At 40.4% G+C, this 27,955-nt stretch overlaps 1 protein-coding gene across 4 annotated transcripts in view; it reads left to right on the top strand.

Moving 5' to 3' along the window:
- The first annotated feature begins 1,915 nt into the window (after positions 1-1,915).
- LOC117600871 (thrombospondin type-1 domain-containing protein 4) overlaps positions 1,916-27,955 on the top strand; it is a 40,186-nt gene continuing 14,146 nt past the window's right edge. The window contains exons 1-2 of one of the 4 annotated variants that reach the window (XM_034316848.2): positions 1,916-2,075; positions 5,371-5,502. In XM_034316848.2, the coding sequence (XP_034172739.2) occupies positions 5,399-5,502 (104 nt within the window). In that variant the 5' untranslated portion in view covers positions 1,916-2,075; positions 5,371-5,398. Of the gene's footprint in view, positions 2,076-3,468; positions 4,026-5,370; positions 5,503-27,955 lie in introns of those variants that run through there. The other 3 variants (XM_034316849.2, XM_034316847.2, XM_034316845.2) reach the window with 3 other exon arrangements.

Genomic DNA, 27,955 nt, shown 5'->3' on the forward strand with positions numbered 1-27,955 from the left:
TGGAACCACTTACAAAAGGGAACACCTTTTCGTGATTGCATGCTTACGGCATGTGAAATAGTGTCCAAATTATAGGTCACACGGCGTATAATTCGACGAAACGTTGAACAGGGGTCGTGCTTTGCCAAAAAGGAAGAACGACAAAAAGAAAGGGACGAAGAAGGGAAGTAACGAATCATAAAACAGAGGACCTATTTCGTAGATACGCGAGACAGATGCGTTTATTTCTTTCTTATTTCGGTCGATCGATGATAACTCAATAACGACCATACTCAATGAACAATTAGATAAAAACTGTTAATTACAGGAGGGATCGTCAATTAAGGCTTTTGGTTAAACTTGGTCTATCCGTTCTCATTGTTAGATTAACGAAGAGAAAATGACAAATAACGAATAATACTAATCATAGCTAATAGTAATAAAAATTTGCCTTAAAAATAAAGAACCATAGACTCACTTATTATTGTAAGTTTCATTAGTTACTTAAGTCTTCTCCTGTAACTATGATACACCAGACGTACACTCACCGTTCATAGATTTCTCTCAATGAGGTTAATGAGAGTCGTAGCCAGTCAGTTTTTCTTCAAGTTTCACTGTCACCTGTGATACAGAGCTAGCGATAGTTGAAACGACGTAGCACAGAAGCAAAGAACGATCGAATCAAAGTTACAACGCTGTCAAGTGATGGTTTGAATAATTATTACAGTAAAGACCCTTCAAACCTTTGACTTCTCGTTTAATTTTACATTGGAACTTTGTTCACAATGTACGCGTATCAGACTTTCACGATCGTGAACGCAATAAAATGCAATTAATAAATTGACGCGTGGTCGTTTCGCAAGCTTGTCTTTTAAACATCTGCATTCTTTCTCACGTGGAACGCGCTGAATTCTTGCGATCTTTATTATTCCTCGTCTATCGAGGGAGCAACGTAACCTGATTCTAAAATAGTTAAAATTTACTTTAGATCGTATTCAAACGTACGTAAATATAAAATACGTGTATACGCTCTTGGTAACGCATGTATAATACGTTCTGCGAAGCAAAAGGGTTAATACTCTCGAAGCTGCATGCATTCCGGTTGGGCTTTGCGATATTTTCAGCTTGCTTCTTTATAGCCCGAACAATAACAATCGCGCGGCTTAATGGATCGTTCCGAACCGTTTTTCGTTTATTATTTCGCGGCCACGATTACGGATGTCAACGTGGACAACATGGCTGTAAGTAATCACGGTGACTGGCCGATCGTTGGTAGCCTCCAGTCATTCTATTACTTTGTGATTCTCGCGAGAAATAACGCGCGTACTCGATGCGACTCGGTGCGTGCAATTTCGTGCGATCACCTTTTATCTCGAGACCCACGCTGTTTCTTGTTGGACACCGGACAAACCTGGAACAAAGTGGAAGTCGAACTGGTCGAGGGAAGTGGCCATTTAGCTGTCTTAATAAATTGAAAAGTCACTGTCCGGTTGTCCGGGGCACTGTGTACTCGATTGTGTTAAGTTTCACCATACCTTCAGTTTCGTAACAGCCAATCAGATTAAAAATACAATAGAATTTTTATTATTTCGACTAATTGGGCACATAGTGTATGTGTGGATAAATAAATTTTTACACGATATAAGATGGTAAAATGACGAAAAACACGATTTTTTATATTTTATAGGTACTGTAATAATATTAACGATAGAAATAATCCAGTGTAAGACGGTTCAACGAACCGTAAGTGTTGTAAGAGAACTCGTAAAATTCTACCTGGAATATTACGTTAGCGGTTTTTCTTTCGTTATCGGTAGATGCCAGAGTGCAACGGTGCAACGGATATTGCACCGTCGCGTCGCGTCGCGTCAACGGCGTGACGCCCTGAAGCCACGCGGCTCCGCTACAACCGTTTCCGTTTTTCATTGTTAGACGCGACGCGAATCGGCTACGACATTTCGCGAACGAAGCGGACCGCGGCTAAACGTCGCGACGAATTGACACGATGTTGGTGTAACAGTGTCGTTTGATTCGAAAAACAGCTTCAAGAATAGTAATATCGAATGTACAACATGTGATATAGATACTAGAAACTAGTAAGTAAACTCGTACACCTTTTTTATTTTGATAAATCTTGGAAGAAAATTCCCACAATTAGTTTATTGCTTCTGGCGTTTATTACTAGCTGCACCGATGAAAAGTGCAAAGAAACTAGCTTAAGGCGTGTACATTCTTTCAAACTACCTGCTATAAAAAATGCTAACCATCGCGTGAAAGTTCGAAGAATCAACCAGTTCCATTTTTTATTATGTATCTATAGCGACAGTAATCATGACACACGATAGATATTCGAATAGAAACTCGCGCAACCGGTCAATGAAGTTAAAGGTATGCGTGAAATAGTCAGTTTGACCATTTCCGATGCATCCTTTTACTTACTTATACAATTAGAAGAAGAGCGCTGTTCATGTTCAGTTTCGCGGAGTGCACGCGATATTAGCTTGGCGCCAGCTGGATCGTTTGCAGCAAGTCTCGTTACACGAGCCAGGAAAACATATTTTCCAACGCCATTACGAGCCCGTACGAGGAATTACGATTGGTGCATGTGTATCGCGTAAATTGAACAAATATCGGGTTAATTAACTTCGATACAAGCGTTCTAGTAGCCGTGAAACGGGTCGATCAGAGACGATCGTGTTGCTTGTTTATCCGTGATGTATTTATTAAAATATTGCCACCGCGTATAACTCATTAATTTCGACAAACAAACCACTCGACAGAGTATTTGCAATTGGAGCTGGTTGTTTAAAATGCGCGAGGTGTTCAGAAACTGGTAGAAATAATTTTTTCAACAGTGAGTAATGAACATTTAACACCGCAGGCCGTAGACTGTAATTTCACTATGATACGATTGATGCACCTTTAATGCGCTTGCACGTACCTGCAAATGACACAATAACTGCAATCTTAAAGCCCACCGGCACTGAAAATAAAAAAACAAAACAAAGACCGCTTTGACTATAACGTACAAACGAAAAGAAAAAAGGAGCGTAAGAATTCGACGTGTCCCGAGAAAGAAAGGGGCCACGAGTGACCGGCAAAAACTCTTTTCTTTTCCGAGCCGATCTTCGGGGATGCGTCGCCACTCTCCGTGCACCGGCTGGTGCATGTGCATCACGACGGGCGTGTAGCGATCGGCTATGAAGCGATTCGAATCGCTCCAGGCTTTAAACATAAATAGATATGCTAATGATTTTAAATGAAATTTTGCAAAACTCTAATACCTATTTTAAAATTTTCAAGATTTTCAAGACTTTCAAGACTATCAAGAAAAATTCTAAATTTCAAGTGATTCGAATACCCAGCAGTGGGGTGGTGCATTGGTGCATTAATGCATTGGTGCATCGTCCGTGAACACGTGTGCAGCGCGGCGCGTGTGCGTGCATATACAGGCGCCAAGGGATGCATGCGTTCGAACCTCCGCGTTCGCCTCCTTCCTCCACACGGATGCCACCACCACCCTGCGGACCTATATATTTCCCAGAGGGTCTCCCACTTTCGCCACTATCATTCCTGTCGCGGCTGCGCCAGCCCGTGTGAGCGCGCAAACGTGAGTCTGCTCTTCGGCTTTTCTCATCTCGGAGTTTCCTCGTCGCTCGATTACGCGCGTACACCTGTCTACTCGCTTTTCATCTCGCGAATTTCTTATCAAGACATTGATCGGAGATCGTTTGACGAGATCGAAACGAGTTTCTTTGGTGTAACTTTCAAAAGGATAGAAACATTTGCAGTTATAACGTTTCATTCAGAACGGAACTAAAAAACAAGTTGTTTATTTATATCGCTTTGATGTTTTTTCTTTGTACGATTTGTGGAGAGATAAAAAGCAGAGTTTCAAACTGATCGTGTAATTACCTATCTCTTTTATTGCTATTGGTTGATTCGTGCTTTGATTCGGGATATGTGTACCACGTGTGGTGAGCCCGCGAATCCACCTGCTGCTCCTACTGAATGGGATTAGATGAGGCACGACGGTACGTTAAAATGTGCGCTTTTATTTAATCTAATTTAGTTTTAATTCATAGCGATTTTGTAACAGATAAGTGTAGATAGAAAAATCTGTGGTAACACGTCAGGCGAGGAGTAATAAAGCAACTCTTTATGCTCTCGTAGTTAGAATGAGTGTTAAATCAGTTAGCATTGAAAGTTTCCAACTTATTTATTAATCGTGAATTACAAAATTCTCATAGTGAAAACGGTTAACGATATGAATGGTTAATCGTTAGTCGGCAGCTCGTAATTAAAATTCAATTAAAATTATAGGTATTTAATAGTTGTACACTCAAATATTAATTTCACGACACCTCTAATTTTGAAGTGTTCTATCTTCATGTAAATGATGTACAATTGGTAATTAGGTATCTAACTATTGCTTCTCCAGCTGTTCCTTTCAGTTTAGCAAGTGTAAATCCAAAATTTCAATAAAGGAAAAATACGGTATTTTTCTATCAGAGGAATCGTAATGATAGCATGAAACTGTTCGAAGAGAAGGCGTGGGAGGGATTTGAAATTAATTTCGAGACGAACCGTGAATGCGAATGGGCCGCGACTAATTTACAGCTGATTTTCTAGCAACTTAAAGGACGCGGCAGTCCACGCGGCCACGCGTTTCTGTACCGCGACAGAACGTGAGACGAGACGCATTCTTCACAGCTGTTCATACAACGAAAGGCACACGATGTCGTGCAGAAGAAACCGTGAATAACAGACGCCTCTTTATACGAGCGTTCGTCAAGTAGCGACTTAATATATGGTCCTGTAAATTACCATCTCGCGACTTATTCTCGCGCCCTCCTGGCTAGCAGTTTTTACCGTGATTTTCGAGCTCAAATCGCATATCGATTTCTGCCATCTTAAATAATATCGTTTCTCATATCGTGACACGCTACTTCGTAATATGTAATTCATCATTTTTCTTATTCACATTGCGTTTCATTTGAAATATCTATTTCCGATGAATTTTCAATAGAAATTACGATTAATAGACGGTATTTCATACCGTACATATGTACGTACCACAGCGGAAGGGTTAATGAAAAGAACGTCGAGTAAGGATAAAAAAATTCTTGAAGAAGTAAAATTATTGAGTAGCTGGTGCCAGTAGATAGATCGAGCGGCAAGGGTTTATTACACAATGAGAAAAGTTAAAACTTAGAGAGGCCTGGAACTTAAGGCGATCAACGTTAACCGGTCTAAAGGCGTCTTTCGCGGTATCCGTGCACGAAACACCGTGATTTGTATTGCATCGCGTCGTGTCCTTCTTACGCTCTATATCATTCAGCTGGTAAATGAGCTTTGCCTTTAACGTATCCCGACGTTTCTCATGTGCAGGATGGCCTGAGCCTCGGAACAAGTCTTCATGGATCGTTCACGAAAATCAAGAAATGACCCGAGTCCCGCGGAATTTTCGTCGTCCAGGCGATGTCCGTCACGTCCTGGCAACATGACGGTCAAGAATTTCGGGTAAGTTACCGAATTAGTCATTTTCTCATTAACTTATTAAAATGCGTTATGAGATTCTAATAAATCGCAAAAGAATGTTGAAATTAATTCTTCTTAAGCGAAGTAAAGGGTGCAACCGGGTAAGGTAGCCGGGTCAAAATGACCCTGGAACCAAATTAAACTCAGCATGCGTCGTTAGATATCGATAGAAAACACTGTACATCAATTTCCAACCCTTTATCTCAACTAGGGGGTAATAAGGAGGAAAAATCGAAATTTTAATTTTGCCCCATTTTTCCTATTTAATGATATCCGAAAATTCTGCAAAAATTCTGACACGCTACAGACTCGGTAGCGCATATTAGGGAATTTTTTCACATTTTTTCACATTTTTCCATTGCAAATCCTAATTGTAAAAAATGAAAAATCGAACAAAAAATCTGAAAAAACGCGATTTCATATTGATAATGTTGCAGCAATACTTTTATATTATTGTGGTAAAAACATTTCAGCTCGATTTTTTTCAGATTTTTTGTTAAGGTGCCCCGTAGTTAGAAAAATCAGAAACCGATTATTTCGCGTGAAAAAGTCACTTCTATTTCGAATTTTTATATCTTCTCCTTTTTAGGATACATATTAAGTACTTTTGTATAGAAAGTGATGAATTCCAAAAAAAGCACTTCCTGATTGTTTATCATAGATCGCTATTCAAATTACCTTTTTTAACAAACATTTACAGTTAACACTTTACGTGGGAACGTTATTACGTTATTCAAACGCAAACCGTAAACGAGGGACAGTTTGAACGTGTGTAAACGCGTTATCGAGGCTCGTTTTGTTTAAAAATTTCATTTCATATCGCTCGGGGAATTCGAAACCATAATAAAAAACGTTCGATCGAGAATGAAACATACGGAACAAAACGTGCAACAGTATATTGTGCAGCTTATAAGGCGATGAAATACTGTACATAATCGTTAAGCTACCCGATGCTATGATTAGAAGTCGATCTTTACGACAGCTAACGATTCTCTTCATCAGCTCGTTCCACGCACGAAAAACGATTCGATTTTATTATGAATTTCGTTGTGTTCGTTTTGTTCGCTCGTTAAACAACGTTTTCCTTCGATGGCGATGAATATATTTGCATCTCACAAAAACTCATGCGTCTCTATCTATAAAACCAGAATTGACAAAAAAAAAAGAAAAGAAAAGAAAGAACACGTCGACTACTGTACGAATAATTTATTTATGGCAGCATAAATTTAATCTCCTCAAACATTTAAAGAATGAAAATAGATAAAATAATTTTGAATATTCTAATAATGTAAGGTGTCACTGAAAAATGAAGTAGCTAATTATTATCTATATATCTAATGGGGAGGTAAAAGTCAGCATAGTTTTTGGCAACCTATATATACTTCATCCTGAAGGAAAACAAGTAGCTAAATCGATTAAAGCGTTTAATCTGGAACACGATACTCAAACTGGGCGAGTAAAGAATTTGTAAGCGATTTGTATCGAAGATCTCGTAACCGCGAGCATGTGGTCCGTTGAAAAATAAGAAGAAAAATAATAATCATAAAAAAAGAATGAAAATGGAGGCAAGAATGGACCGAAATACGATCGTACCTCGATAACTCGTCATTTTAACGAGAATATCTCTTTCCTTCGTGCCGTACCGTAGGTAAAGGCAGTTTATTTTAATACAGACACCTCGTAATAATTCTCGATGTACATCGTACCGAATGAACGGACATCAATCCTTGCCCTCGTTACTTTCGATGCTTCGGGCAGAGGGTCCCTTGTTATCCGTGCAGTCTCCTTTGTACGCCGTATGCATGCCAATGTCCGTGCATAATTACCGGTTTCGATTACCGATCAACCAACAAGTGAACCAGATTTTCCGCGTGTACCGGGAAACGTTTACCTATCCGTGATTTCGTCTCGCGAAGCTTTGTCTTTTCTTTTGTATTCATTATTATCAGATATTCCATCTTTTCTTCTTTATGAAAACTTATCGCAATAAACATCTTCCACCTTATTTTTCCTTTTTTGCAAAGTTAATTTGATTCGTCGTCGTTACACTGAGGAAAAAATAAAAGAAAAAAAAAACGAACAAACACGGGAGTAAACTTGTCATATTAAAATTTTTTTCCATAAAAATTCATAGAACATTATTCTGCGTATAATACAGTACCATCCATGATCAAATAAAGCATTCTTTCGATCTCTATATATAAAAGCAAATATTCATTTCGAGCTTTTGACGGGAAAACGCAATAAATTCCTGGCAAGAGAAAAGAAGCCTCTGAAAGTTCATACAATGGATCAACGATAAAAAATTCTCTAAAATTCGTACCAGCTACCATTGGTTCATAACTTTTGGTTGGTCGTTCGCTAATTCTTCAATATACCCGGAAAAAAGTATGCCAAAATTTTTGCTCGCCAATTCAGAGTTAACTGTATTCACTGTTGCAACGTTAAAGCGAATGCAGAAAATTGTAACTGTACATGTATGTAGATACACAATCGTGCATTTAACCATTCTTTATTATGGAAATTATAATTAGAAATATGTCAACTTAAAATTCAACTGTATTACAAACACTATTCAGATTTGTCACGTTTCAACTTTGAGTTGCGTTACGAATCTGACTCGGCATTACAAGGCGTAGGGTCAAAGGAGCTCCTATGTCAACGCGAAATATTCATAACGATAACGAATGGATACGCATCGAATATTTAGCTCGGACCAACGCGAACAAAATTCTGCTAGAAAAAAAAAATGTCCTCGTCGGTGTGAACAACGCACACGTGAATTTCGCTACCCTCGTGAACGTTTCGCGAGTATTCTGGTCTCTTTTTGATACGTATTCGAATAATACGATTTCTCGCGAAGCAAAGTGTGAGATTCGTGATTATTCGATGAGAACTCAAAGCACCGAGCCGACTCGTCCGCCTGATAACCGTGAAAGTAACTCGTGCATCACGATCTGTGACGTTAATCCCTCCTACAAGGGTAGATACGCTCCGAAAAAAAAAAAGAAGAAAATATAGAACGAAGAAAAGGAAGGAACGATGCGACGCGGACAATAAGCAATCTGTAACGGACATGTAACAGTAATTATGTTGAGTCTAGACGCTCGCGTACGATTGTACCTACGTACATGTATCCCCTTGCGTGGATCACATGCGGTGTGCATTACGTACGGCGTACTACATGTGGTCGAGTTTGTCGAGGCTCATGTGTTACTTACACACTCGTGTCCCTGATAATACAGGGTGACTTGAAAACACGACTGATACAATTTTTGAGAAGGCGAACTTTCGGGACAATTTAGTTTTCCCTCTTTGTATTATAAACGAGGGGATAAAGTTCCGAAAGCGACAACCCTCCGATCTTTCTGAAATTTTTGCCAAAGCTTATCCTTGATTAGAGAAGAAAGTCCCTAAAAGGATTTTTGGCGACAAAGCTTCGTTTGCCTCCCAGCCGCCTTCAAAGTTTTGACAGTTCTTACTAAATATCTCCGAAAATATTGATTTTAGAGAAAAAGTTTCAAACAAGAAATGAAGCTCATCAAAAGCTCTACAAAAAAGGTTATACACATTTTTTACGTAAACCTATTATTTTGGCTGTTATGAAAACAAATAGTAATTTCTACACTATCGTTGATATCATTCCCTACCTTACCGACACAGCGCAGTATAATTGATCTGTTCCGAACACATAATCCGCACTTTCCGGCAACACTTTCATGAAATAATTATAAATTAATTATAAAAATATGGCTTAACCTAACTTAAATACATTAATAATAATTATACGTACACTGAGTTCCATCGAAGTTGTCGCAGTGAAGTTGGCGCACTAACACATTCACTGCGGCGTGAATGTATTAGTGAATTTGTAACCAACTTCACTGCGACAAGTTCAATGCAACTCAGTGTACATCTGAGGAAAAATGACTATTATTGTTCATAACAGCCAAAATAATAGGTTTACGTAAAAAATGTGTATAACCTTTTTTGTAGAGCATTTGATGAGCTTCATTTCTTGTTTGAAACCTTTTTCTCTAAAATCGATATTTTCGGAGATATTGAATAAGAACTGTCAAAACTTTGAAGGGGGCTGGGGGGCAAACGTGGCTTCGTCGCCAAAAATCCTTTTAGGGACTTTCTTCTCTAATCAAGGATAAGCTTTGGTAAAAATTTCAGAAACATCGGAGGGTTGTCGCTTTTGGAAGTACACTCAAACGAGGAATGCTGATAGAGTATCAGTCGATGTTTTGCTTTAAAACTTTTTACGTAACTTTTCAGTTTAGAAAATATAATTTTGCTGTTTGTTGGGCTCTTTGAACTGCCTTGTATTGTCCTTCTGTTCACTGCGCGGGTCTTACTGATCATTGGTCATTCTACTACATAGCAGGCTCAGAACGAAACACACACTATCCCTTCTCTCATTCACTTTCCCCTCACTTTCTTCCATGTTACCACGCTTCCATTCCTCTTCTCGCTTCCCTCATATTCGAAGGAGACCCTTTCGTTCACGACTACGAGTACTGTTAATCGTTGTTGGACGACCGGTCGGTCGTTTTTCATGACGTAGAACGATCGATCATTCGGCAGTCGATGCACTTCCGTTCGAAATTCGTGACTGCGTTATCGCAGGAACATTCGAGGTACATACTTAAGTTATAAGGGGCAATGTTAGTTCGAATCATCGAAGAGCCAATGAGGGCTACCTTTGAGACTGTTTAATTACAGATCAGCTGTTTCAATTGGAGCATGCGTGTCTGCACGTGTGTACCGATCGATTTATTTTCAAGTATTACAAGTATCGAGAGGCTCGCATGGCTAGCGATCCCATCTCAGAACCGAAGATAGAATTGCCGCGAAAAGGCAGCAATAAACGCGGTCCACTCGTGTATGTGTGTACAACGAGTACTATTCATAAGTCGGCTCGAGCCTAAGGGCCGTAAGTCCGTTGCTTCGAGCATGGCGCCTCGACCACCTCGTAATTCTCGTCGGGAGGCTTTTCTTTTCCGCTGTGGCTGTGCGGACTGTGTCTGTGACTGTGACTGTAGCTGTGGCTGTGGCTCACAATTAGGGTCATTATGTACGCACATGTTCGCTACGTTTCCGTTGATTTGCACGACTCATGCCACCTCCTCGAATCACGTCGACCGTACATTGCTTTTAACTTGTTTCCATTCAACGATTCTTTATTCATTATTGCACGATACTTGGGGTCATTTTCAACAAATCAAACAAGAGTTTTACGTTTCTTCATTTATTTATCGCGGCTTATGCGAGGGAGTAAAATAGTTAACGTGGGGTTAACTCATGCATTCGATTCACGAACGAATTAGACAGATATTTGAAATCACCTTTGGACGAACGTCTTCTATCGACAGAGGAATTCATCACTCATTGTCAGACCTTTTTTTCGGTCTTCCTAATTTATTCTACGCACTGCAGATTGTGCGTGCCTTCCGTGATTCTATATTTAAACATCGACGAAACGAAACCTTCCTTGAAAGGAGGATGACCTTTCGATTCACCAAGTTTGGGTTATCGATAGAATTTAGGTAAGAACTGAAGAAACATTTACTGAAAAATAACTAATTCAATAGATAATTGCATGGACAGGACAGATTACATATAATGAAACATATTACATAAACATCCTCTATAATCTATAATCTATAATAACAGTAATAGCGAGCTAATAGTTAGTGTGTCTATTAAGAAACAGTGACCCGTAACGTTTCGCTGAAGGAGTGGCGCTAAATGTTACTATCTAAAATGACTGATGGCCCCAAGGTTAATAAACGTTTCAACGGTACGCATAAATATCATACGCAAAACAGTGCTAGAGGTGTGCAAGTACTCGGTTTATTCGAGTACTTGAATTTCGAGTCAAACAATGATCGGTTTGAATTTGTCGAATTACTTGAAATCGGCAAACTGTTTGAAACAAAAGTGAGCTACTCGAAAAAATCGAACTACTCGAATATTCGAGCCCTCGTAAACCTTCGATTTATTTGAAGATGAATTTTCAGCTCGAATATTCGAGTATTTCGATTTTTTCCAGTAGCTTGCTTTTGTTTCAAACAGTTCGTCGATTTCGAGTAATTCGGCAAATTCAAACGCTCGACTCGACTCTAACAATCGAAGCGAGTTCAGCTCGGCTTGTAAATTACGAGTACTCGCACACCTCTAAACAGTGCTCCTTCGAAAAGAATGAACCAGGCAGGTGGTCTTGGCGGATGATTGTCCGAATCCATCTTTAATTCCACGCACTTATCACGAAATCAATTTAAACGTTGGTCACCCGCTCGATTCGTATAGAGCTTTGTCCGTGCCGGCGTGGTTCGCGAGCGCGGTTGGTTCTGTTGTCCTTTCTCGTTTCGTGCCGCTTGGAATAGCGTTGTCGAACGCATAAAGGCCATTGTTGCAGAAAAGGGACGACGACACGCGAGCGAACGAATGAAACGCAATGTTTTTCCTACGGCTCATTTAGCATGCTGTTGCCGAGGTTATCGCGCTCCACGAACGTTGATAGAATACGCATCATCGCCCGCCGAGGGGGTTGCGATGCGGTGTCAGGGCGTACCCGTGCCTGTCAACGCAATTCCCAACTATCAGGCTTCTCACAGCAGGACTCAAGATGCAAATCAGCGTCATTGGACCTTCCGACACCCTTCTACTCTCACAGTATCGGTATAATAACGTCAGACTTTTTGCAATTTGAAATTTAGAAACTGCTGCGCGGTCGACGAAATTCCATTGGCAATTATTAAAAAGAGCACGACTTAATTTTTAACTCGAAGCATTCCACTTGATACCAGTTTATCGGCGAATTAAAGCATGCTCATTGCTATTTTAAAGATCTGCATCCACTTTCGGCTGACGTAAGGCGAAGTATCGTTTCGATTGAAAGCAGCAGTCTAGAGAAGGAGGTAAATCTGTCGTTGGTGAAGAATCGACAGGATGAACTTGAAGTTTCCTGGTTCGAGGGCAGGACGAGTGATTAAGGGCTGGAGGAAGCATCGAGCACGAATCGCGTATAAATAACGAGCGACGAAAAGGGGAATGGCGTACGCGGTACGGTCGTTCCGGTCGTTCCCATCGACGTCTGTTTGTTTGATGGAAGGCCTGTCGTCGCGTAGCCGATCCTCTTGGTGCAGACGCGATCCCGTGTATCCGCGAGCGGGATCGTTTCCAGTTGCTTCGAAAGTGAAACGAACCGATTTCCCGGCTGCTCGTGATTCCACGCATAAGTAAAGACGTTAACGCCTACTCGCCGTTATGTTCACCGAATGTGAACTCTGGACTGTGAACTGTAAACGCATCCCTCGACGATGGTAAATTGATGCTCTTGACCTGTTGATAGCGTGTCGAGGTTTCAAGCTTCTTTCCACCTATGCTCTGCTCGTTTAGATATTTAGACTAGCGCGTGATGAAAATAGAAGGTATGCATCCGAATTTTCGTAGCCTCTTTTCATTCTCTGTTCTCTATTCTCCATTCTCTGTTCTCATCAATGAAAACGCGAAGCTTCCCGAGTCGTATCCGTGAATAATGATTGCCAACGATCCAACTTTACACAGTGCATGATGCACCCACACCAGCTCGACGTTATCGTCAACTTTCACCGTCAACAGTCAAGAGAGACTTCGAGACATCACAGAAGACCCGATAAAAACATCGTGTAACCTACTTTTTTTTTTGGAATTATCATCTTGTAACGGTTCAAGATATAATATAATAGTGAACATTGTTCTGACTGGCGTGAACGCGGAAGTTTACATGCGTCGCAAAGCGATTTACATAGTTCAGGCTTATCGTATGTACATTCATTCGTTTCGTGTTTTCATTCATTAATGTTTTGCGGATAAATGGAATAAATGGAATTCTTAACTGGTCATTGGACAATCAATCGGTACGTTTCGCGTTATTAGGGTAAAAGTGTTGCAAAGATGGCCGGCATGGCAGTCATCATGCAGCTAAGGGTATTGTATACCGTGCAAACTTGGGACGCATACCGGATGCATCAGATAAGAACGGCGGCGCTCGCGAGGCCTCGTAACTTCTCTGGTTCAAGAAGGAGAAGCGTACAGCTTCGAAAGCGGCATTAAACGGTGCCTGGATCGTTTATTTTTCAGTGAGCGCGAGATAGCGTGGTTTGACGTGAACCACCGCTACCGCCAGCGGTGCCATCTTATATTCTACCCTTCGCGTACGCGAAACCTATAATTATTCCTTCGAACGAGATCGTGGGCGAGCCAAGAATCGACTCGTGACGCGTACACGCTCTCTAAAGAGCGCAATTTCGATTCCGCGTGTACGACCTTTCCTTCTGTTCATCAGGGACCGCACCTTACGGTGACGATTTCATTTACGACCTCGTTTCACGGGTGGTCTGTAAGCAAATCACCAATGTTCTTCGAAACTGATGAATCGTCAAACGGATTGTTTTCCTTTTTTTCGGATAAGTTTCCGAATGGCCCCACCAAAATTGAAAACTCAGGTTCGGTATATAACCTAAATTGACTACCAGAAACCGATTAAAATTGATTTCAAAGTTGGATGTCTTACCGTTTTTGGGATATCGTGGTGAGACATTTTTGTACAATTTTGGAACTACGTATGCGCTATTCGATACTGCGCATGCACAGAACCTACCCTAACCTTACCACGATATCTCGAAAACGGTAAGACATCCAGCTCTGAAACCAACTTTAATCGGTTTCTTATAGTCAATTTAGGTCTGAGTTCTCAATTTTGATGGGGCCATTCGGAAACACAGCCTTTTTTCCCTTAATGTCGCGAACTTGTGAAAGTAACATACAGGATAGGATATTCTTTTGAACGTTCGTACTTTCTGTCGAGCTGGTTCGACTCGACTTCAATCAATCGATCGGTACCACTCACTCAAGCCTGTTTAATTAACGGTTCTGTTTCTATGTTCTGTATAATAACAGCGCTACTGCGGATGATGTGTGTATAACGTACATTGGTGATCCCTGGAGCGACGTCGCCTCTGGGAAAATAGCTTTTGATATCTTGTCGATATCACGTGTATGTATGTACGCTAAGCTGCAGAATAGACCCAGGTGAAATCATGGGCCAAAATGTTTCGTTTGTACGAAAGGCTGACGAGCACGTAGCCTCATGATTCGAGGAAATAACGTTTCACCAACCAATTAACCAACTAATCAGTTAATCCTTGCGTATATTCAATGTTCTATAAAATTTGATGAATCATTTGTTTATTACCTTTCATACTGCGTGTATGTTTCGATTTACCAGATCAACGATAGCGAACGTGGATATGTATATCGACAAATGGTTGCTTCGCTGCATGCGTACTTGCTAAACGGCGCTCCAGGAATGCATCGTTAGAACGTCATCGATCCGTTGTTACGGCCGTAGCCGTCTCAAAATAGATGCTTGGATTCAGCATTTTGCCGGAAATTACTGTTTGCTGGCCGCCTCGTGCCGTGTCACGAACACGGTCTTTGCCCGTATACACCGAGATGTACCGCCTGTTGATGTTTGAAACGGTGTTTTCCTTCTAAAGACGCTTCGAAACCCCTTTTCCTCTGTACAAACGAAGAAAGCGAGCGGAACTTTTGCCGCGTCCCGATCGTTGACTCGACAGTGGAGAACGTGTTGCAATTCCTGTAATACTCGCTTCCTAGAATGAAACATTTGTACAGCTGTATGACACGAGGGTTATTAATTTCACATTTTTCCATTCCCTTTTTTTTTTTGTAAATTTGGTCAGGTCGTGGATCTTCCAACTCCAGTGTAAAGGCAAAGATATGCCTCGCATACTTACTCTTAACAGTATATCAGGACATCGCACTTTATCGCGATACTTCCATATTTACAACTCGGTTTGCAAAGCAATTTTATCATCTAGAAAATATATTTTCGAGTTACGGGGGGCCGTTTTTCAACACGCAACAAGGACCCGAAAGCCGGGGTAGAGTAGAGAAGAGAAGAAGGCGACACAACGATCCCACACGTGGATCCTCGCTGCTGTTTCGCATCGGACACACGGTTGACCGGTGACCGTGCGTCCCATCAAGTTGTTCATTTTACGAGACTCCCAAACAATATGATTAATAACCAGGCCATGGCCCGGCTCGTAAAGCACGCGACTAACGAGTCTTCAACGATACTCGTTGACAAACGTTTCCCTGGACTAATTACCTCGTGTCCCCGCGCTACACCGCGCTGGTATGCCTCGAGATTCAAATCCGAAAGCTCTTAAGATTGAATTGTTCAAAATCTAACACAGCGACAGTCGTTCGTTGTTACCAATTTTCTGTCTCACAGCTTACGAGGATGGGTGTACCGTGAACACCAAGTATTAGCTCGACAAACACGGTGACGAATTTGACACTAGAACTACCGACGTTTGATGCACACTCATTTTTAAAATTAAATAGACAATGGATGAAACAATTTAATATATGCATCCATTCTTTACCTCGACAATAACCAACATGCATTTTAGCAAAAATACTTTGATAAAATTTATAAATTAAAATAAGAAACTTGAAACTAGTCATTTTGATTGGTTTGGTAGTTCTGGTGTTAAACAGAGAATCTGCAAGGAAGACAATTCGTCTTCATAGAAATTCTTCCACTTCTCGAGGTCTGATGAAATTAAAAATACAAACTCCAGTCCAATCCAGTCCACTTCAGTCGTAACGCAGCTTCCATGATTTCTTTACGATTTCGTTTCAAGGATGTTTCTTTGAAAAATGGGTCACTTCTTTCTTTGCAATAAGAATAATCAGAAATGATGTGTTCGAGCAAGGGTCTGAACGGGGTTAAGTAAACCTCGCCGTTGAACATAATGAACGTAAGAGGCGACTTTGCAATTAAAATGAATTCACCGTTGAAAATTTTGCGGAGAAGACCGCGCGTCAATTCTTTCCGAGCGTTCCATGCATTCCGTGCTCATCTACGGCTTTATTAAACTAGCCAACACGCGGACCGTGACCGTCGTAAATCTCGCCGAGGGACGACTGACGCTACAGATCCGTTCAAACTAGACGTTCTTACAGAGAATATGCTTGCTTCTTTAAAGGCTATTTGGCTTTCTTATTTTTTTAGTCCCACCTTCAATTGTCTAGAGATCACATTTCTCATACTGACCTATGAAACACTTTGTTAAACGCTAGGCGATACGTTTAACTCTTTCTGGTCGCCGACAAATCTTAGGTGTGAACCGATGAGAAAGTTCAGCTTGAAAATAAAACGGATTGAGTTGTTTCGGTAACTCGTGCCTCAAAACGCACGAATTTCGAAGGCCTGCTGTTGATTTGAAAGAACGATTCGATTGGTTGCGTGCATCGATGACGAAGAAATTATTTTTGTCTTTACAATTAATTTAGATCGGCTTTCGATCAGCTTTCGGCGATCAAAAATCTGTAACTTCGATTTTATTGGAAATATTTTTATGAAATTTTGAGAAGTTTTTGTCTACATTATGGTACGTTGTATCAATACAAATCATATTGAACTACAGGGTGTCAAAATTAGGGTGTTAGACATATTTTATGTTGTTTAACAAAAATTTAGCTCAAAACTGTTAATAACTGTAAAAGAAACGGATTTAATAATTTAAAAATGACAAGACATGTGTTATTATAATATATTTATTCATTATGAGAAATGAAATTAATTCATTAGCATTGTCAATTAATTATTCGTGAAAACAGTTTCGACAATTATGATGATTTGTCCTGGCATATTGCAAGGACGTACAATGTGGAAATTGTTGACAGGACACCGATCCGACATTATTTCAGAACCTTCAAAGAAAAGTACTTATAGGATAGTCATTTCTGGACATATCGGATGGTCAATCGCCATTTTCTTGAAAAGTTGCACATAATTTTTTCTGATTCTGATAGAGGAAGGTTCACTCCTTCCTGCAGTAATAATTAAACCCGTCGCAAGTGGTTGCAACTTTTTAAAATCCTACACAAAGTCAAGATTTTAGTTAAATGTACTTCGTTTCGATCAGATCCTATTATTTAAAAAGTTGTTAACATTTTAATTTACTTTATGCACTGAATAGAATCTATACTAATCTAGTAAACTTTATAATTCATTTGAATTTTATCTTTCCGAGTAAAATTCTTTAGAACCGTACATTGAAGTTACAGCGTTTTGTTCTGACGAATTTCTACTGACTTTGAGTGCGGACCACAGCAAAATGGAAGCAAATATGAGAAAACGGATTACACTACGATAAACAACAGTTTGTTCTCTATCCATGTACGCAAATAGTTTTTCAATTTTCGAATTTACGAAAATTGACTTTTGATCGCCGAAAGCCTTGTCCCACTGTGCGACGCGTTGGAAACATTGGAATCCAGGCTTAAGTATCGGTTGGCGGTTTGAGGGATCTGAATGTTCGAGGGAACCGCAAACAACCACTTAAATCAATTAATTTCCAATCGTGCTCTAGGCTTCGTCGAGGGGGCGTTAACTAGCTTCTAGGCTTCGACTACCGATAAAACCGAATTCCATCGCGTCTAGCCTCCTCGACGGACGTTCCCTTCTGCCCAGGATCCGACACATCGAATTCCAATTTCTTCATTGTCTATTTTTTCCGACCCTTTGTAATTTAGAATTTAGAAACAACACCAAATTATATTAGGAACAACACCAGACTTGTGCCCGTATTACACCCTCTCGATCCGTATGTCTTGTCACCTAACCCCTGTGATACCCTGTATATTCAAGAAAATGCTAAACCCCTAAATTAAACATCTTTCAAGCTCAAAATTTCGAGCGGAACAGCGATAAACGAAAAGGTGGTTTTCGTTGATATCTGACAAATGGTTGTGTTAAGGGTGAGTACACGGAAATGAACAAGAAGGGTTGTGAAAGCTTACAACTATGTAGCTAACGAGGAAAATCAACTGTTTGCATAGAACGTTTTATCTGTATGCGATAAAATTTGAAAACACAGTGAGCTAGGTGTTAAATTAAGTGATAATCATAGGTTAATAATTCTGAAAATTTTGGAAAACTGATTTTTCATAGAAAATAATATTAACCTAGATTTAATCAAAGTTTGAATACAGTTACGTATCCTTCATTTTCGAATAGAATTTGTCGGGTTAGTCGAGGGCAAGGAGAGCACCATTTCTAATTTTATCCAATTTCATCCAATTTTATCTAATGTCGAGAACCGTCGTGTTTTCGTCGTTATCGGGCCGTTAAACTAATTACTTGTTAGCACCGTGGGTCTCTCCGGTCGGTGTCATCGGCTATTAAATCGATTAAATCGAAGCAAGGGTCCTGGACAGGCGCCACGCCAACGAAATCGTGCCTTCGGATGCATCAGATGCGATATCCACTATGCAGTGGCTTCGGTCGACCCTTACGTTTTTTATCCCAATTCTTAGTAGAAGTGTCGTAAATAATACGATAAGGAAGTCGCCGCCTCGGTGGCCTGTTATCTGGTCTAGGAGAGCAGATACCTTGGGCATAAATTCGCCGTGTTGGACCAAACGAGATGGATCTTGTTCGTAGTTTCCTTCATAAACTTGGCGCGAGTATTCCTCGCAAGAATCTTGCTGCGATTTATCGTTCTTGATTGCTCTCTGGTCGACTATTGTTCGCGTCACACGTTCCTTCCAGACTGGCAATCGTGTTTGTGTATCGTGGAACCCGTCTCCTTAATTTAGACATATTTCGCGCGTGCATTAAAGTACAAGAATATACAAAGTGTACGAAAAAATTTATATTACATTTATATCTATACGACGCGTCGTTCACACGGAAAGGGTTAAACGAACGACCTTCGCTTCCACGAATTTCAAATGCGAAACACCAAATCACCAAGAGAATTTTAAGAAGGGTGTAGAGATGGGTTAAGCGACGATCAATTGGAATATGGAATTTGGGGGAGAAAGGAGAAAGACAAATGGTTTCCTTCTTTTTACAATGGGGACGAATCATTCACTTCCTTCGACGAAAATGTACCTTTCAACGCGTGTTGTATCAATGAATATTTCCAGTATGTACCTAACTATCTATCGTCTTGTTAGTTCGAACTACGATCAAAAGGAATTTTCGATAACAATTGTTTCCGAAAATTACAAAGAACTGCTCCGTTTTCTATAAGTTTGAAAACGGGCAAAGAGGTGAACAGGTTCTGATTGTTGCAGACGGTGGTACATTAAAATGTTCACACTTCCACGTCTGCTTCTGAACGGCAGCGCATCCTGCACGGCTGTTCTTTCCGGCACGTTATCTTGGATCGGCGCCTTTGTACGTGACATTCTCGACGCATGTAACCAACGAGAAAGAGAGAGATTCCTGTTCACGGCTACGAAAGGTGGAAATTTACGGTCATTAAACGGCGCTCAAAGACTCGAATCGCTGCGGACACGGTGCTACGAGCTACTTCGTCTGTCCGTCTTCCACGGATCAAACGTACGCGTAATTGCTGTTAAAGCGTTCATTCGTATTACAGCTTCCATCCAGGTTGCATCGAGAGATGCGATTATCGTGGATTTCAAGGTCAACGCGAACTTGCCCTTGCTTCCTACGTGGGAATCGAATCTACCGTGAATAGTTTTTTCTTTCTACCATCTAACGTCGAGTTGAAGTTTCGTTTGAAGTTGCACGATCGGTTTTAGAAAAAGAAAACGTTTTCGAATATCACGGTAAAAGTAAAACGATTAAAGGAGCAACGATCGCAGAGGTGCAACGTCGAGGTGGTACGATTCTTTGTTGCAGCAGGAAATAATTAGCCCCTACCACCGGATATGATCGTTGGTAGACAGTGGCGTCGACCAAGAGGACGCGACGCGACGCGACGCTTCGCTTCGATGTGACTCCCAATCGACTTTTACAACGGTGCGATCTTCGAACCTTTTGCTATGCCTTGCGTCGTCCTTTGATTCGCTTGTACACAACACACGTAGTCAACGTACAAGGCATTGCTTTAGACATGACACACTTTATAATTATCTGAATACCCATTTGCTTAATTTGAGGGGATAAAGTTCCGAAAGCGACAACCCTCCGATTTTTCTGAAATTTTTGCCAAAGCTTAGTCTTGATTAGAGAAGAAAGTCTCCAAAAGGATTTATAGCGACAAAGCCTCGTTTGCTCCCCAGCCCCCTTCAAAGTTTTGACAGTTCTTACTAAATATCTCCGAAAATATTGATTTTAGAGAAAAAGGTTTCAAACAAAAAATAAAGCTCATAAAAAGATCTACAAGAAAGGTTATACACATTTTTTACGTAAACCTATTATTTTGGGTGTTATGAGCAATAATAGTATTTTTTCTACAAATGTACATGTACGTATAATTATTATTAATAATATTAATATGTACGTAAGGCCGTAAGGCGGCCGGTAACATTTTCATTTACACATATTTTTATAATTAATTTATTATTATTTCACGAAAGCGTTGCCGGAAAGTGCGGATTAAGTGTTCGAAACAAATCGCCAATTATACTGCGTTGTGTCGGTAAAGTAGGGAATGATATCAACGATAGTGTAGAAATTAGTATTTGTTTACATAACAGCCAAAATAATAGGTTTATGTGAAAAATGCATTGAACCTTTTTTGTAGAGCTTTTTATGAGCTTCATTTTTTGTTTGAAATTGTTTTCTCTAAAATCAATATTTCCAGAGATATTTAGTAAGAACTGTCAAAACTTTGAAGGGGGCTGGGGGGCAAACGAGGCTTTGTCGCCAAAAATCCTTTTAGGGACTTTCTTCTCTAATCAAGGATAAGCTTTAGCAAAAATTTCAGAAAGATCGGAGGGTTGTCGCTTTCGGAAGTACACGCATTTGAGCTTGTGAAGAGACCGAAAGCGCCGTTATCTGGGCGATTTTGATCTCGCCTCGTTTTCGCATTTTCACCGGTGAAGAGGAAAAATTTCGCGGGGAAACAAAGAGACTTACGAATACAATGCACGCGTTGTTCAGATGAGATATATATAAGTGATATAGTATTACAGATGCGATTACGGTTTCTCAAAGCTTTTATCGTATATCGATCGTTCCCTTACCGGGCCTTTGTTTGCATAGCTTTGAAAATAAAACCAAGCATGGGTACTGGGCGACGCGCAGCACACACCATCATGATCGTACACCATGCAACGCTCGATACGCGCCGAGACTTCGAAGCCAATTATTTTTCGTGGAACAAGCGTATACATATTTCGTGTTTTAACATTCCCTCTCACCCCTGCAAAATACATACACTATTCTATGCCACGTACTCGATAAAATGAACGGTAGTGAGACAGAGAGAGAGAAAAAAAGAGGAATTTAGCAATTTCGACCCGATATTTCCCAGAATCAAATATCCGGCTTCGCAGAGCTCGTAAATAGTCGATATAATAGCATCGATGGAACGGCGGAAGTAAACTGCCCCAATACATCCTGATGTTAAAGGGAGAAATACGAACGAGGGGTTATTTTGAGAAAAAGATAGATATAGTTGATGTGGAAATAAAGAGATATAACAAATCTACTATAGCCGTGCGTGCTCGATATCTCGTGATTCGCTACCATCTAAATGGGAACACGATGGTCTTATGATCTATGGGTTATTTGTATCGATTGTACGTGTACGCGAATACGTGATGGGATAGTAATCGCTTCGAATCACTTCCAGTTTGGATAGTGGATAACGTAAAATTTTCTAATGGAATTGTTGCCTTGTATTCGTACTATTCGCACACGTATTTATCTTTATACGTACGAATAATCTGAGGCGTGGAATCGAGGATCACGAGAAGGGCAGTGAGTTACGCCTGAGACCGGTTCTTAATAATTAACATACGCAACGTTAATTTAACTGAATTATAATTTCACGTCACTCGGTGGCAGAGCCGACGGGCGAAAACGGCATCGTGCAACAGGACGAGGAAGAAGAGAAGGACGTTGCGTGCAACGAGAGAAGGTCGGGATGCCTGTATGTCCTGTCTTCTCGGCTACCAGGCTTCTCTTTGCTCGCATCCAGCAAAGGGACGGAGAGAAAAGAGACAAGAGAAAATAGAGAGGAGGAAAATCAGGGAGGAAAAGTGATGCGCCTTTTTTTACGTTTTGCAAGCAAGATGAATTAAGGTAGCAAAATGGAGAGGCTCGTTAGAATTTTTCCTAGCCAAGATTGGGATAATTTCCCGTCGTTGGCTTTATTACGATACCTGAACGATTCTAATTGCCAGCCATTAACCACTTAATAATCGTTCTACCCGCACAACCTATTCACGTTTCGATGTACCATGTGGCGTGGTTGAATGTAATCAGCGGTACAATTAAATCGTGCTTGAATTACGTTCAAAGAACAGGTTCGACAAACTGTATCTTGTTTAAAATTACATTTTAGAATGCTATGTTAGAAGGCTATGTTTCCGAATGGCCCCACCAAAATTGAGAACTCTGGTTCGGTATATAACCTAAATTGACTACAAGAAACCGATTAAAGTTGGTTTCAGAGCTGGATATCTTCCATTTTTGAGATATCGTGGTAAGAAATTTTTGTACAATTTTCGGACTACGTATGCGCTATTCGATACTGAGCATGCGCTATTCAATACTGCGCATGCGCTTTTCGATACTGAGCATGCGCTATTCAATACTGCGCATGCGCCATTCGATACTGCGCATACACAGAACCTAACTTAATTTAATCTAACCTAATCTAATCTAATCTTACCGTTATCGAGATATCGTGGTAAAGTTAGGTTAGCGCATGCTCAGTATCGAATAGCGCATACGTAGTCCCAAAATTGTACAAAAATTTCTTACCGCGATATCTCAAAAACGATAAGACATCTAGCTCTGAAACCAATTTTCAGCGGTTTCTGGTAGTCAATTTAGATTATATACCGAACCTGGGGCCATTCGGAAACTTATACTTACTTATAGAAGAACAGAAAGTGATGTTGGCTCAAATACCATGTATGCATAGATTATCCTTTCCAATTTTGGATCGATTATTTGCAACATCCTCATCTACAAGCCGCGGATAACGTTTTGATCAACATTATGATGATGAGAGATTCAATCGGAATAAGATACACGTCAGTTGGTTCGTGTTCGCATCCGTTCGATCAGACTAGCTGGATTGCAAGATAGACAGGTGCAAATAGGGAAAACGGTGTTCGCGTGTGGCGAACAAGAAGCGATCGGGAAATCGAGCGAGAACCGGAGCTAACGAGAAAGTGGAAGAGGGTATAAAGTTAGTACAGGCTGTCTGCGGGCGGTATACCTACGTGAAGATGGCTCATCCACGTTCAACGTGTCTTGTTAACTGCACGCACGACTGGGCAATACGTGGCTCTCGCGTACACGTGAAACCTAATATACCAGCAACGAGTTCGCCGAATCGACCAACAAATGTGAATGTGAAAACGTAGGACCAGACTGGAATATAGAGAAAGAAAAGTTCGGAAAGCACGAGAAAAGGAATTGAAAAAGTTGGAAACTGTGGTAAGTGGTAGACCTGAAGGGTGATTTGGGTTATCGTCATCTGCGTCCTCGTCTTATTAAACAGAGTGGTTCTCTTTGACGTCTGTCAAAAAGAGAATTTCAATTTCAGACATCGCAGGTAATTTTTAGAATTATTATATTTCTAGAGATTGGACATGTCTCGCGATGGCACTAGCTGGCTTAATACATGGTACACAATAATTACATAGAAGCAATTTGTAGTCAATTATAAGAAAGCAAAACATGGATCGTCAGAAACGAAGAGAGGGATAGAACTGCTCACAGAGGAATTATTCGCTGGTGTTTACTTACAACTGAAACCACTTTTCATCTTCAATTTTAACGAAGCTATCGTGTAGTTCAATTCGAAGTAGCTTCGAATTTCATCGTATTCGATTACACAACTCCGTAATTATCCACGCTCTTCAGCACCGTACATTCCCTCGCTTTAATTACTCCAAATGTAGGTTTCGATATTGAGTTCGCGAGTCTCGTAACGATACCATCGAACGAGATGAAAGAGAATGAGAATGAGAATGTAAATGTAGGTTAACGAAGCGAAGGACACGGATTTCAGATAGCGAAGCTAACCCTGACAAGAGGGAACGCGATTTACACCTGGTCCATAAGCTTTTCCTCCCGCGAGAAAGTCGGTGTGACGAGTTTCGTTATTCGTTATTCGTCGCACGTATCACTCTCGCATCCTCCTACGCTTCTATTAATAACGCCACGAGGAGTTGTGTACTTGTATTTATAGGCATGTCACATTACACGTGCTCTGGCTGGAGAAAAAACGCACAATATGTAAAAGAGCTTGCATTTTAACGTTGGCCAATTAAAATTTCGTCGATGTAACGTGGTTTCGTGGAATAATAAAACAATTATGTAAACTTCACGAAACTATTATAGAATCAAATTTAACAAACAGATTTAAGACAAGGATTTAAGAATATCTTGGAGCGGACATCCGATCGAAGCGGTGAATTTTTGCGTTCGATTGATCGGTTGATCGATATCGATTGATCTATAGGTACATTTTTCCAGAGTGTTAATCAACCACGAGCGACAAGGTACGAGCCATGAGCCACGAGTTAGATGTCGATAAGGAATGAAATACAATATATGCGAGCTCGCTCTTCTTGGCCCTTTGTGTAATGGTCGTCTCATTGTTGAGTCTAATCGGATGATCTATACTTGACTGCTCCTGCCATGGAGGAATCTTAATTCGATAGCTGCTGAAATTTTGATATTAATCAATTGCTAACCAGCAGTCAGATTGACGAACTAGACTTAAACTGTTCAGTCTAGGAGGTAGATGATTTATCCGTATCAACTAATTGTAAGTAAGTACGCGCAATAAATTCCATAACAACGAAACCGTATTATCGATTTTATTGCTGCTGCTTGTTATCGTTTTCTCAGAATCAACGTATCGATCGCACGCTCGATCCGTTCTTAACGAGGCTCAATTAACCCTTAACCTCTTTAGTTCAGTTATTCTTACGATTAAACATTAAACGGATGTAGCGAAACAACCAGATAAACAATATTGAAATTACATTGTTGCAATTTTGTTAAAGTAGATATTTCATCAAATAGTAGATACTCTTTTGATTTTAATAGAGTTGTTGAATATTTTACGTTATCTTATGTTAATTACAAGTGTATTTACCTTCCCATTTACGTGCAATTAAGTTCGGTGTTACTAGAAACGTGATAGGAATGCTTACTGCTGCCAATGCCAATGAATCTTCTCGTTATGGAGCCCACGCTCGGGCGGTGTCGTAAAAAGGAAATGACATAGATCGATAACAATCAACGAAACCTGGGTTCCGCATTGGTGATCAAGGAATGCTTTCACTTAACTTCCTCCTTATCCTATTTCTTACGCTGTTAGACTGATAAAGTGTACATTGCATATCAAAGGAACAGTACTATTGTGTTAGACTACCTAACTTTGCAATTTTAGACTTTAAAGTTGAGTAAAATATACAAATTTTATCGACCAAATTTCTGAAATCTGCCGTCAACGAAATTGTTCAATACCAGCTGGTCGACCTGCCAGCTTGAATTTAATTATTTTTATCGGAAAACATGTTATCGTCATACTTTTAACACAAAAACCCCGTATGTAGGTACACATATTACGCGTATATTTGAAAAATAAAAAAAAAATCACTGTTCCTCGCTGAATTCCAAACATTCCTCTAATTATCCTGCCTTCAGCTTCGAACGTTCGTTCCTAACATTTTTTTGCCAGAAACATTTAACAGAGGATCGCACATGTTGCCTGTAAATTGATTAAAAGCAACTCCGTTTTTAAAAATATTTAATTATTCGAAATTTATCAAACATTCCGTGATAAAAAACATACTCGTATTTTATAAAAGTTCATATTTTCCATGTAACCGAGTAGGTCCGAAATTGTGCAGTACTTTTGACAGCGATGCAAACTTGCCACTTGCTAATTACGATTAATTGTTTGTTCATCAGTGTAACCGATGCGATGGTAATTAACTGGACGCGGACCGAGCAATTTTAGAACGTTGCCCTTTCATTTGGTAAACGAGGAGTTGGTTTACAAAGACCGTCAAGCTCGTCGTGAAAGACCTTGAGATGAGCAGGCAGCTTCTATGTTCATTGTGATTTCCATCTGTTTAAATTTGCTCTGGCACGTTCCTAACCGCGAAACATACACGACATCGTACAGTCAACGAAATTCTAAAAGCCAAAGACAAAAAGGCTTCTCTGTCTCTGTATCACGGAGGTGTATAGACAAGGTTGAAAGAATTGAAACGAGTTTCACGTTTCGGTATCGTGCCGACTGTCAAAGGTGTTTCGTGACCCGATTCTACGGTTATTAATGCGTTAACTGTTACAAGGTAACAGGTCCTTAGACCGTCCAACCAGAAGCATTGTTTTTTGCCATTTGTATCACGCGTTTTCAGTTTCTTTCTTCTGAATAGAATTAAATATTTTTGAACCTTTATCCTTCACCTATTTTCTTCATCTATATCTTTGATTCTCAAAACTTTCAGTGTTCAGTAAAATCGGCAAGGACACAGTTCGAGGCTTTAACTTAAATTCCTAACCATTGTGTAGTTCTCGGCAAAAAGCAGAAAAAGAAGAAGAAGAAGAAGAGGAAGAAAAAGAAAAAGAAGAAGAAGAACATCGTAAGTGCGTAACATAAATGCACGCGCGAACAGGAATGTTCACAGCTTCTGGTGAACGGTTGCATTTATATGCTTCGATCGAGGTGCTCCGGTATCGTTAGAGCGGCCATTCGAGACTCACGCCCCCATTGTCCGAGGGCGACTTCTTGCATCCTCTGCCTCGGTTAACGCCGAAGATTCTTCGCAGCCTACCGAGACAATGCTGTACGTGTATCGTGCATCATATTTCACGGTTATTCCTTTTTTCTGTCCGGCGCGTACGTATCGCTCTGGTCCCCCTGCTGGCGACGAAAATCCTCGGTCCTCCTGGACCACCGAGGTTCAAATGATTTCGCCAGCCCTCCCGCGACGCTGACCGTTCAGATATTCTTATCCGTTTTTTGCCCGCAGAAACGTTCCGATACACCCAATGAATCCCATCCCATGCATCACTCGAAAGTTATGTACTCGTTGCTCGGATGGATATTTAATTGTTACTCGCAATCAGATCATAATCAGAGTAATGAAGTAAATCTCCTAGTAAATTTCAAATTCCATGAGGATAAATTAAAAAAAATAGATAATGTATTTTGCACAGTATTGCCCGTAGGATAAAATGTTTAAAAAAATGTTTCGAATCGGAGATGAATTCTGAGCTGACATATATCGTTTTCACGGATTATTCGTACTTGTCGCCGATGAATCCGGGTATTTACACCCCATCCTCCGCCTGCTGTTCACTGACCCTAACTCGCCTCGTGATGAAATATCTCCGAGAGAGTCGAGCGTTAATCGGGCACAGTCATTGTCTCGCGGG

The sequence above is a fragment of the Osmia lignaria genome, chromosome 16 (assembly GCF_051020975.1).
Source record: "Osmia lignaria lignaria isolate PbOS001 chromosome 16, iyOsmLign1, whole genome shotgun sequence".
NCBI lineage: Eukaryota > Metazoa > Arthropoda > Insecta > Hymenoptera > Megachilidae > Osmia > Osmia lignaria.